At 49.6% G+C, this 13477-nt stretch overlaps 1 protein-coding gene across 1 annotated transcript; it reads left to right on the forward strand.

The window, feature by feature from the left end:
• The first annotated feature begins 3144 nt into the window (after window positions 1–3144).
• On the forward strand, window positions 3145–6116 carry LOC123153449 (uncharacterized). Its single transcript, XM_044572568.1, has 8 exons — window positions 3145–3213; window positions 3293–3406; window positions 3638–3922; window positions 4011–4271; window positions 4531–4574; window positions 4777–4963; window positions 5487–5603; window positions 5961–6116. Exons 1-8 carry the CDS (start codon window positions 3145–3147, stop codon window positions 6114–6116), a joined length of 1233 nt encoding a protein of 410 aa, XP_044428503.1.
• Window positions 6117–13477: the final 7361 nt, after the last annotated feature.

Genomic DNA, 13477 nt, shown 5'->3' on the forward strand with positions numbered 1-13477 from the left:
AGCAAGCCGAAGGCCCGCTGCCGTCAACGCCCCTACCTCACCAGAGCCAGGCAAACCTTTTGTAGTAGACAGTCGGGAATATCGGCGTGATAAGGATCCACATAACCGACGCACCAAAACATTAGCCGTCATCGATAAAGAGACACTACTAGGGAAAACCCTATACACAGAATCTTAGCAGCAGCGTGGCTCAAAAAGGAGCGCTGCTGCTAATTAGCAGTAGCGTGGGTGTGGAAACCCCGCTACTGACAAGTGCTTAGCAGTAGCGCGCTCGGCGTAACCCGCGCTGCTACAAATATCGACCGACAGTGCCTACCCAACTCCATTTAGCAGCAGTGCGGTGCCGCGAGCCGCGCTACTGCTATAGCTATAGCAGTAGCGCGGTTTTTCTGAGGTCGATACTGCTAATTTTCAAATCGGGCACATTTTTGGTCCCGGTTAGCAGTAGCGTTTGTACCGAAAGCGCGTTGCTGCTACTTCCTTAGCAGCAGCGCGTTTTACGTACCGCGCTACTGCTAATCCGCACCCACCACCTTTTCCCCACCCGTCCTCCCCCCCAAATCCCTCCTCTCTTCCGCCACTCCCTCCTCTCTCTCTCCATACGTTCTCACATTGACCTCTTGCCCATGCGCCCCTCCTCCTCCATGGCACCGAAAGAGGGCGCCGCCTCGCGCCACCGGCGTCTAGGAGCTCGCCGGTCTTCCACCGGCGTCTAGGCGGCCGCCGCCTCGCGCCACCACGCCGGAGACCTAACCACCGGTGACCAGCCCCGCTACTCCCTCCATCTCCTTCCTCTCTCCCTCGATTTTCTTTTTCTCTCTCTCTCTCTCTCCCTCTGGTTTGACTCACAATCCCATGTCCATGCCCGTGCAGGTAGTCGCCATGGACGACCATATCTGGCATGGTCGGGAAGAGGAGCCCCACGCCGCTGCCTTGCTCTTCCATGGAAACAGGCCCTCCTCCAACAGCCACCGCCGAATCTGGTCTGCCGCTGCTCGTTCATGCCTCCGGCGACCCCAACCATCGCTGGATCGAACAACTGCTGCCATTGACAACACGCACGGGATCAAGATATTTTTTCTTTTGAAAGTAATAGTAGTAGCGCGGGGTATAAGACCCGCTACAGATAATTAGCAGTAGCGTTGTACTGCAACGCACGCTACAGCTAACCATGTATAGCAGTAGCGCGTGTCAACACGCGCTACTGCTACAAGTTAGCTGTGGCGACGTATCAGTAGTGCGGGCGCCCGCGCTACTGATACACCCAAAATCCGCGTTACTGCTAGGCTTTTCCCTAGTAGTGAGAAGCGTTGAAAGGATCAAATGTGTAAACACATGAGAAAAAAGGAATGAAGAATGGACCCAAACAGATCCACCGAAGACAAGCACATACCGAATCGCAGGAGATCCGACGGGGACACACCACCACAAGCTCTCCGATGACGCTAGACTCGACATTGAAATAGAGATTAGATGTGGGAGACATTATTCATATTAGAAGACATCGCTATCGCCACATAGCTCCAACTAAGACATTATGCCAAACAAGAACGAGAGAGAGGTCGCTCCCGTCGGTGAGAGGCCAGGGTGTTCCGCACCTCCACGGCCCAAAGGTCATCAAGGGCGGGCGGACTGGCTGCGGCGTCAATGGAAGGAGGGGGAACTGTGGGAGCCTCTTCTTAGAGAGGAGGAAAACGCTTGGTGAAAGGAATAACACAAGCCTGCCTTTTCTCTTAGCCTGGGGGCTGCTGATTGTTTCATTCGGGAGTTTAATTTCGGGTTAATTAACATGCGAACCCACGCATGGAGTCGAACCGTCAGCAGCTTCTTGCGAGTGAATAGCTACAAAACATCTCCGGTAACTGGTCCTCTCGGTCTCCCGGATCCTCATAGAGATCCCCGCCGTGACGACCACAGCGTGGAGAAGCAAACATGACCGAATCTCCTCTGCCACCTTCTGTCCGACGCACCACTTGCCATTTCATATCGAGCACTCTACCCACGTTTCGTGGCCTAGCTCGCCAACCCCACGTCCTTGGGTTCACCGATTCGGCTTCAGGATAGGATGCCTGCGGCGTCGTCTTCCTCAGGCACACGCGGCTGTGCAGTGACACGGCCGGCAGGGCATGGCCGCCACCGCCAACAGCCGAACGCGACGGCGCGCCGTGATGACCGAGCCTGCGACGGCGGCACGGACCAACAGGAAGTAGTAGCCGATAATGCCGGGTTTCTAGTTGCGGCAGAAATTACATATTTGATCTAAGGGCCAAATCAAATCACAAACTGACCTCGTTCCGAAATTTTTTTACTCCGCTGACCTTTTTGTGTCGGGCGCCACACACTATTATGCAGCGCCTCTTTCTTGGGCGTCCAACCTCCTGCCAGCGTGGCAGCCTGGTTTAGGTGTGGCCCCACAGACAGCACTGTAGCGCCTCAGACTTAGGCGCCACACTTGTATTGTGCAGCGCCTAACTTTTGGACGCTGCACAGTGAGTTAAAGCGCATCGGCCCAGCCCGGCCAGGCAATTCTTCCCCCTCTCCGCTCTCTGGACAGAGAGCAGCGGCGGCGCCCCCATCGAATCCCCCCCCCCCACATCCCTCTCAGATCTGAAGATTTGATCCGTGGATTCGATCTCCAATCCATCCTACTAGGTAAACTCCTCCGTTCCCTTTCTTTTCCTCCGTAAATTTGTTGTTATTTTAGAGATTTGTCCAAAATTTGATGGAACCCTTGATTTGCTTGATTTAGGATGTGTAGTCATAGTGGTAGTACCGTAGTGTTATTGCTTAGTTCACAATATATAGTTCTTGTTAGTGAAACCCTAGATTGTTTTGTTTATATATATATATATATATATATATATATATATATATATATATATATGAGATGCCTATTTATATAGATAACAATGAGATGTTGAGTTTTGTAGAGATATATGATTTGTTTTTTTAGATATATATATTAGATGCTGATTTTATTTGAAATATTAGATGTTGAGTTTATTTGAACACATATGACATATTCATTGTGTGAGAAGGAGATGTTGAGATTCTTGTAATTGAACACATATTAGATGTTTAGTGTATACCGATATTTGAGATGAAGATGAACTCATATATGTTTATTGTTTGAACTTTGTAAGGATGGTTTGGCTTCTCGACGATGTCTACGACACGAAACACCGGGCCTACATGATGCGCGAGAAGGAGATGGTAATAACGAGTAATCTAAATATTTTGCCTTAAGTTGAAATTTACATGCCCTAAGATTTGTCATTACTTTTTTTTGCAGAAGCTTGAACCTTTGAAGATTCGGTATCACGGGGTCTCTGGTCCTGCCATGCCTTACGATGAGCGGTACACACCGTACATCAAGCAGGCAGGACTACTCTCGTGGATTCAGTTGGTCAGCCGGTCCACGCCGAATCTGAACGCTCCACTGGTGTCCGCTCTTGCTGATCGGTGGAGGCCGGAGACGCATAGTTTCCATCTTCGGACTGGGGAGATGACCGTGATGCTCGAGGATGTCTTGTTGATCACCGGTCTTGCTATCAACGGGATGCCTCTCTGTATGAGCACCGATTCTGATGGGTGGCACGAGCAGATGATTGCTCTTATCGGTATGGCTCCTACCGAGGCTGAGGCTGATGTAGAGGAGGGAGAAGAGAAGAAGAAGAAGGAAAGGAAAGCAGCCGGAGCTGCTTTCACGTGGATTCAAACTCACTTTGTGACGTGCCCTCCGGATGCCATTGATGACGTTATCCAGACACATGCTCGTGTCTACATGTGGTATGTTGTGTCGAGGACTTTGTTTCCTGACTCCACTGGCAAGAACGCTCCATGGATGTGGCTGAAGGCGTTGACCGTCTTCGATAGCAAATGGAGCTGGGGTTCAACGACTCTTGCCTACTTGTACCGACAGGTAGTTGGTCTGTTTTGTGATCAACTCATTTCTTCATTAGCAATGCAAGCTTGCTGTAAAGTTAACATTGTTTTTCTTTCATATGCAGCTGGACGATGCGTGTTGCAGGATCACAGGTAGTGCAGGCATTGGTGGTAATATGCTTCTACTTTTTGTATGGAGCTGGGAGCGTCTGCCTGTTGGACGCCCGAAGAGCGTCAGGTTTAATCCTTGGTATGAAGATGAAGATGACGAATTACGGCGCCCCACTTGGGCTTACAAGTGGGATGTGGTTTCCGAGATGACGAACGATGTCAATCTCATGTACCAGAAGTACGTTACCGAGTTGGACACGATTACGCCTGAGCAGGTAACGAGGTCATTACTTCAGTCATTTCTCATGTTTGCTTGAAAAAAATTCACCAACTTTGCATTGTTGCCCTATTTCATAGGTGGAATGGAAGCCATATGGCGCCGATGACAGACTTGGGTACACCCCGGAGTTTACCATCACCCCGATGTGCTTGCGGGATAGGGATCTCTGGCGTATGCGGTGCCCACTGATATGCAACTGGGCTGTTGAGTTTCATTTGCCACATCGCGTGTGTCGTCAGTTTGGTCTGTTCCAGCCTCACCCGCCGGAATGGGTGGATACGGACAAAGCACTTCATAGGTAAGAGAGCATGAACCGTATTGACTAAGCATCATCACTCCTTGATTTTGCTAATGTTTGGTTTTGTACCATGCAGGTTGGACAGGAGAAGGCAGCGGAAGATAAAGGACTGGGACAAGCATCATGCTTCGTACGTTACCCGCTTCCAGCTTTGTGTGGAGGAAGCTCGTAGCAGTGCATGCGCCAAGCTTTGTGAGCATAGTCCACTTGCTTTTGATAACTACATACGATGGCTTCTTGAAAATACTCGAGTTGAGATATGCCCGCCGGCATATAATGAGGATATTCTTGAAGAACCCGTAAAATTTGAGAATCTATCAAAGGGGAAGTACAACAGAGATGTCAGGGTAGGGCATGGAGTCCCTGCTGTTCCGGTGATTAACTATGTGGTAAAGTGTTTCTTCTTTACTTTCCTGTTGGCCGTATTACACATGTTTGAATGGCTAACGTGTTCATTCTTTCTCATCCGCAGCGCACCGAGATCAAGAAAGCAGCTGATGAGAGCCAGTCTATTCTGGAGGAAACACCGGTTGGAAAAGGCAATGATGATGGTTCACTACGAGCATTCCTCAAGGTACAAATCGCATTCACTATGAGAGGTAGTCTATGTTGCGGAGTTTCATATCTTCCACACTTGTTCATGTTACAACGTCAGGCTAGGAAGCTAAGGCGGTTATCGAATCTTCTCGGTTGTCGTGATCCCGAAATTGATGAACCATCTGCCTCTAGGTCTGGTACACCATCAGACCCCTCATCTCACCATCAGAGGGACGATGTGAGTTCCTCATATGCTTATCAGGATGATGAGGGTGCGGTCACCCAAGAGGTATGACTAATCCTTTAGATGTGATTCTCACTTGATTACGACGTCGGTCTTCACCATATTGTTTGATTGTGTGATAGGGCGATGAGCTTGATGATGACATGACTTTGGCGGACGCTCAACTTCGGTCCCCATATGTGTTCAAGCCTAGGCAGCCCAGACGCCGGTACACACCCAACGACTTTGTCAACAGAGGCAACCCAAAGGTGGTCGTAGGGACCTCGCGGATGGCTAGCTTGGATCATGAGGCGGAGGCGGAGGCAGAGGAGGAAGTGCAGGAAGAGGAGCTCGTCCACCCAGGAAGAAGAAGATTGCCTGCAGGCGTGGCACCAGGAACACGCGCGGAAGGCATTAGTGTTTGTTACTATGGAAGTGCTCTCTTGTAGCCGTTTCGTTAGGTTGATGAACTTGTTGGGTTATGTTATATGTTGGTGAACTCTTACTATTGTGGTATTTGTGTTTGCGAACTAATAGTAACGTTGAATTGTCCTAAATGATGTGATGTTCAAGTTATTAGTTGTCTTTGTTCAGTATTTGTCCTAAATGATGTTGTCTTTGTTCAGTTGAATTGTTCAGTATTTGTATTTGCCAAAATGGAATCTGTTTCTGCAGTTTGGCAATTAACAGCACTGCAGCGCCTGACAGTCAGGCGCTGCACTGTACTATGCAGCGCCCAACACCTAGGCGCTGCACCTCACAGTGCAGCGCCCGTCTCATAGGCGCTGCTTCACTGGCCATGGCTACCCATAGGGCCACAGAAGGCTTTGAGCACTGACGATCCACGAAAATTACCAAGTCATAGTGCAGCGCCCCAGAGCAAGGCGCTGCACTTTACAGTGTGACGCCCGTCTATTCGGCGCTGCATAGAACAGTGCATCGCCTTTGTTCTGGGCGCTGCACGGTTGTTTACTGCAAAAACAGAGTTGACAACACATTCATTTCACCGGAACATCATAATACTTACAATGACTGCATCATCACAGCAATTTGAACAGACAAAAATTTTATGCCGACGAGTTCATAACTTAAGATAATTCAAACATTACTACGACATGGTTCACGACACATTCATTAAAAATGACAAATGGCAGCTTGCCCTAGAAGATAGTTCACCAACATCTCACATGCCCTCACAAGTTCACGACGAGTGCACCGAAGCGAAGTCCCTACTGAGTAGAGCGAGGCCATTTCCCCTTCTTGTCACGGGCCGAGTCCTCCTCTTGCGCCTCGCGAGCCTTTGCAAGCTTTCTTGCCCTCTCCTCCTCATGAGCAAGTTTCGCTTGGCGTGCCCTCTCCTCCTCTCGTTTCTTCCGCTCCATCCTCTCCTTCTGACGACGCTCTTCCCCCAAGCCTCCTCGAAACGATTCTTCGAACCGCCGTTGCCGCCTAAGACAATCTTGGTATTGGTCCTTTTTGACATCTTCTGGCACTTCAAGATCTATCCACGTGAAGTACTTGCATAGAGGAGGCGGTGACTGCATACAAAATTTTTGTTAGTGTTGACACACATTTGATAGTAACATTTTACTTCTCGAGCTTACCGGTGGTTGGTCATAGGCGTTAGTTGGAAGTGCACGATCATAAGCACAGTTCGGGCATACAAAATATCTCCGCCCTTCCGTCCATGATTTATTTTGGTCGGTGGATACCTTCACCTTGCAAACATCTCCACACCAACATGGCGGGATGTTGCCATCTTTCTCCTTCACCTTGTCCAAAGATGTGTCCTCCCACTTGTTCGGCATGTCTTCTTGGTTAGCACACGGTGGCCTCGTCATGGAACCGGATGAAGCCATGCCTACAAAACCGATAATTCTTGGTTAACCCTAACCCCCACTTAACAATAACCACAATCCTAACCATAGCATAACCCTAACACCAACATCAAACACACATAACCCTAACCCTAGCATACTATGAAAGCCTAACCAACCCAAATTAGCAAAGAAACTTAACATCATTCAACAAATATTTGCAAATCCAAGCCAAAACTAGGGTTTCCCCAAAGTAGCAAGATTTGAGCAAATGTGACAATTCCTATGGATGAAAACGAGGGGAACGGAGGAGATTACCTTAAGGGAGGGTTTGGCTTCGAAATCCATGGTCAAATACTCCGGATCTGAGGAGGATTTGAGAGGGGGAGTGAGAGAGTCCTTGATAAAGGGGTGTTCGAATAGCCGGACTCCTGGACTATGAAGATACAAGATTGAAGACTCCGTCCCGTGTCCGGAAGGGACTTTCCTTGGCATGGAAGGCAAGCTTGGCGATACGGATATGTAGATCTCCTACCATTGTAACCGACTTGGTGTAACCCTAACCCTCTCCGGTGTCTATATAAACCGGAGGGTTTTAGTCCGTAGGACAACATACACAACTACAATCATGCCATAGGCTAGCTTCTAGGGTTTAGCCTCTCCGATCTCGTGGTAGATCTACTCTTGTACTACCCATATCATCAATATTAATCAAGCAGGACGTAGGGTTTTACCTCCATCGAGAGGGCCCGAACCTGGGTAAAACTTCGTGTCCCTTGCCTCCTGTTACCATCCGGCCTAGACGCACAGTTCGGGACCCCCTACCCGAGATCCGCCGGTTTTGACACCGACAATGGTGCTTTCATTGAGAGTTCCTCTGTGTCGTCGCCATCAGGAAGGATGCCTCGCCCCGTCTTTAAAGACGGCACCGTTGCTAAGGGAGCTTTGGCTGTCGGCCAAACCCTCTGGCTAGGTGGTTTTCTTATGACCGCCTGTTCGGCTTCTGCGCCGACGATGACCTCTCGAGCCATCGAAAACAATCTTCATGTCAGCTCGGAACTCGCCGAGCAGTTAGATCCAATGGAGCTCTCCTCCATAAACGAGCTCTTGGATCGCTTCGCCGCCCTGGGAGTCAGTACAGATTACGACCAGATTGGGCCTAAACCCGATCTGAGAGAGATTAACTCTCCCCAAGTCACCCATCACGTTGCCGTGGTAGAGGGACAGTGCGGCGACCCTTCATCTATCTTAAGGACTCGTTATGTCCGGATTCCCGATCCCTCCAAGCCGGATACCCGCGGAGGGGAGGATATCACTCAAGACCTGAACCTAGAGTTAGGCGACGGGCTGGATTCATTGGACAACATCCAGGAATCCAAATTTTCGAGTTCAGAAATTCCTCGGCCTCTGAGCCTCAGATGGGGTGAGGCTTCGGATTTAATTCCACCCACCCACCCCAACATAAGCGATCTATCCAAAATCAGGCAAGAACCCGATGAAACAGTACATCATTACTGGGCCAGATTCCTCCTGGTTAAGAACAGGCTAAGGGACTGTCGCGAGGAAGACGCAATCTCAATCTTCTGCAATAATTGCACGGACAAGGGAATACTCAACGCCATAAGTCGCCATGATATTACATGCTTCGCTAACTTGGCGTCCATTGTACGAAAGTACTGTGCGATGGAAAGCGCCTGGAAAACCGAAATAAAATTTTGGGACAATTCGGCCCTGAATACAAACCCAGTCTGAAATAAAAGGGTGCATAATCACCAGACACCCGGGTCAAGCACTAAAAAGCAAAAACCCTCTACAGGGCATGGAACCGTACTGGAAGGATGGCTTAATGGACCCTGTAAAATTCACAGTACAGAGGACGCCACACCAACTCACATCCTTAGAGCATGTTGGATACTCCGGCAAGTGGCCAAAATTGGCGAAAATCTCCTAATTCCGGAGGCCACAGAAAGCCACCCCAGAGACACCAATACGGTATTAACAGTCTTCGAGACTTTCACATCAAATAATATGCGAAAAAGGACACTCCGCAGCCTTGCCAAAGTCTACCAAGTAGCAACAATAAACCCATGGAGTGACACGGCTATTACCTTTAATGCCAGTGATGAACCTAAATTCCGAACAGCCCGAGCACCAGCCGCATTGGTCCCCAGTCCAATAGTGGACGACTTTCGTCTTACCAAGGTACTCATGGACGGCGGCAGCGGATTGAACCTCATTTATGAGGAAACTCTTCAAAAAATGGAAATAGACTGGAACCGCATTGAGCGAAGCAGCACAAACTTTAGAGGAATAATTCCTAGTTGGGAAGCGCGCTGTACATGAAAAATCACACTAGATGTGGTGTTCAGCACGCCGGATAATTACAAGTCCGAAGAGATCACGTTCCATGTGGCTCCATTCAGCAGCGGTTATCACGCTCTGCTAGGGCGGGAAGCGTTTACAATCTTCCAAGCAATACCCCATTACGGGTACATGAAGCTCAAGATGCCCGGGCCTAACGGGATTATCACTCTCGCTAGTGATCCGGACACAGCACTCCGCGCCGAAAACAAGACAGCTACACTGGCCCTCGAGGCACTATCCGAAGCCCTAGCGGCTAAGGAACTGACTGCGCTGCGCTCTACAGTGAATAGGGACAATGTGGTACTCGACAAAAGATCCAAGTCCACCTCCTTTAAGCCGGCGGGCGAAATAGTCAAATTCCAAGTCCATCCAACGGACCCTAATAAAACAGCTTCCATCGGGGCATAGTCAAACCCTGATGTAGACGCCGCACTGCGGGAGTTCCTACGAGAGAACTGGGACATTTTCGCATGGCACCCTTCAGACATGACAGGAATCCCACGCAGGCTGGCCGAGCACAGCTTAAATATCCAAACAGGATTCAAACCTGTCAAATAGGCTCTTTGGCGTTTTTCCGAACCTAAGAGATAGGCCATGGGAGAGGAGCTAGCAAAGCTATTGGAGGCCGGATTCATCAGAGATATAAAACATCCGGACTGCAAACCTGGTGATGGTACCAAAGAAGGACAAATCCTGGCGCCTGTGTGTTGATTTTAAAGACCTTAACAAGGCTTGCCCAAAGGATCCTTCCCCTCCCCCGCATCGATCAAATTATCGACGCTACCGCAGTACACGATTCGTTGTGTTTCCTCGACGCATATTCCGGCTACCATCAAATCAAGATGGCAGAACCAGACCAAGCCACAACGGCATTTATCTCACCATACGGCCCATTCTGCTTCAACACGATGCCCTTCGGGCTCAAAAACGCTGGCGCAACATATCAGCGCATGATTCAGACATGTCTGGCAAGCCAGATCGGCAAAACAGTGAAGGCATATGTAGATGATGTGGTCGTCAAAACAAGACATGTCGAATCTCTAGTAGACGACTTGAGGCTCACATTTGATAACCTCCAAACATACGACATCAAGCTCAACCTGGAAAAATGCGTTTTCGGTGTTCCAGCCGGAAAGCTCTTGGGCTTCATTGTATTCGGTAGAGGAATTGAAGCAAATCTAGCCAAGATCCGAGCTCTGTCGCAACTGGATATCCCAAAGGACCTCAAACAAATACAAAAGTTAACCGGATGCGTGGCGGCTCTAAGCCGCTTTATCTCCCGCTTGGAAGAAAAGGCCCTACCCCTTTACCGCCTCCTTAGGTGCACCGAACACTTCGAATGGACGGATGCAGCCACAGCCGGACTTGACAAAATAAAAGCCATACTGGCAACAAACCCAGTCCTGGCCGCGCCAAACATTGGCGAACCAATGCTATTATACATTGCAGCAACACATCAGGTTGTAAGCGCAGTGCTCGTCGTCGAGCGAGAAGCGGACGGACACAAATTCCCCCTTCAAAAGCCGGTCTATTATGTGTCCACTGTCCTCACTCCCTGCAAATCACGGTACCCGCATTATCAAAAGATCGTGTACGCGGTATTCATGGCATCCCAGAAGCTACGACACTACTTTCAAGAGTGTTCAATAACAGTAGCCTCGGAAGTACCACTTAATGATATTATAAACAACCGTGACGCAACGGGACGGATTGCAAAATGGGCCATTGAGCTCCTCCCGTTCGACATAACTTATAAGCCACGGCGAGCCATCAAGTCGCAAGTCTTGGCCGACTTCATCGCAGAATGGACGGAGGCCGAACTCCCTAAAGAGTACGGCACATATTCAAATTGGATCATGCATTTCGACGGCTCCAAGATGTTGGCCGGACTGGGGGCTGGCGTCGTTTTGACGTCCCCCATAGGAGACACAGTTCAATACGTACTCCAGATTATGTACACGGACTCCAACAATGCAGCCGAATATGAGGCTCTTTTACATGGTCTCCAAATGGCAGTATCCATGGGCATTCAACGCCTAGAGGTGCGCGGGCACTCGAACCTCGCAATATCCCAAATAAATGGAGACTTCGATGCCAAGGATCCAAAAATGTCAGCTTACCGCAACGCCGTCCTAAAAATGTCAGCTCGGTTCGAGGGGCTTGAATTTCACCATATAGCCCGGGAAAATAATCAGGCGGCAGATGTCCTGTCACGCATCGGCACAAAACGCGATGTAGTCCCCCCCCCAACATCTTCTTGGAAAGGCCGTTCAAGCCATCCGTAGTATGGGAAGGGGAGCCGAACAATAACAGCCCGGACCCAACCGCACTGCCCGACACCGAACATTCTGACACAATCGGAGGCTCTGCCAATGAAATAACACCTTCAGCCCACGTAATAATGGCTGTCATCGCCCCGTGGACAGAACCATTCCTCGCCTACCTTACTAGGTAGGAACTCCCCGAGGACCAAAATGAGGCACGCTGCATAGTGCGCGATCCAAAGCCTACAGAGTCCACGAGGGAGAGCTTTATAAGAAAAGCACTACCGGAGTCCTTCAAAGGTGCATCTCCGAAGAGGAGGGGCGGAACCTCCTGGCTGAAATTCATGCCGGACTCGGCGGTCATCACGCTGCAGCTCGGTCCCTTGTAAGCAAGGCCTTCCGTACAGGCTTTTATTGGCCGACGGCCCGGGCAGACGCTCAGGACTTAGTCCAACGATGCACCGGTTGCCAGCTCTTTGAAAACCAAATACATATGCCACCACCGCCCTCCAAAATATCCCCATCACTTGGCCCTTCGCGGTCTGGGGGCTTGACATGGTTGGACCCCTTAAAGGCGGAACCCACAAGCAAAAATACTTACTGGTCATGGTGGATAAGTTCACCAAATGGATAGAAGCCAAGCCTGTTAAGACGGCCGAAACTGGACCAGTGATAGACTTTATATCCGGGGTTGTACACCGTTACGGCGTCCCCCACAGCATCATCATTGATAACGGCACAAACTTCACGGCCGACGAGGTAAAACTCTGGTGCAAAAACATGGGCATCAAGCTCGATTATGCCTTCGTCTATCACCCACAAACTAACGGCCAGGTCGAATGTGCAAATGGTCTTATCATGAGCGGCATCAAACCCAGATTAGTGCGGTCCCTCAAGGAATCTAACACGCACTAGGTAGAGGAGCTCGACTCCGTACTCTGGGGGCTGCGGACCACGCCGAATCGCACCACCGGATACACACCAATCTTTATGGTGTACGATGCAGAGGCAGTTTTGCCTTGCGACATAATTCATGACTCACCTCGAGTGCGCATGTATGAAGAAAGAGAAGCCGAGCTTGATCGGCAGGACAGTTTGGACGCATTGGAGGAGGAGCGCGACGTGGCAAAAGCCCGTTCCGCATTCTATCAACAGCAGGCTCGAAGATACCAGAGTAGAGAAGTACGGGCCAAAAATTACAACGTTGGCGAATTAGTTCTACGAATACCGGACAAGAAAAAGGACAAACTCAAGCCCAAGTGGGAAGGTCCCTTCATAATTGACCAAGTCATGACTGGTGGAGCGTACCGCCTGCGGGATGCATCAGATAACCGACTCGAGCCGAACCCATGGAACGCAGCCCGTCTCCGAAGATTTTATGCCTAGCGCCGGACTCTGTGTTCGTCTCCTTCCTATGTCCATTTTTTATATATTTTCTGTATTACATTCCTCTTCTCTCTCTCTCTCTCTCTCTCTCTCTCTCTCTCTCTCTCTTATAGCCTTTAAAGGCTCATAAAGTGACGCGCTATCCGCGCTCATTAAACCTGGGGGCTTCTTTAAACAGAAGCTTATTTATACGGGCTTCATGCCCAACACATGTGTCACACTTCCGCGTGTACCTTTTATTCAACATTATATGCATCGATATGAATTAAGTTTTGGCCAAGCTGGGTTGCTTGGCTCCTGTGCTTACCCCTA

Source organism: Triticum aestivum, chromosome 7A (assembly GCF_018294505.1).
Source record: "Triticum aestivum cultivar Chinese Spring chromosome 7A, IWGSC CS RefSeq v2.1, whole genome shotgun sequence".
NCBI lineage: Eukaryota > Viridiplantae > Streptophyta > Magnoliopsida > Poales > Poaceae > Triticum > Triticum aestivum.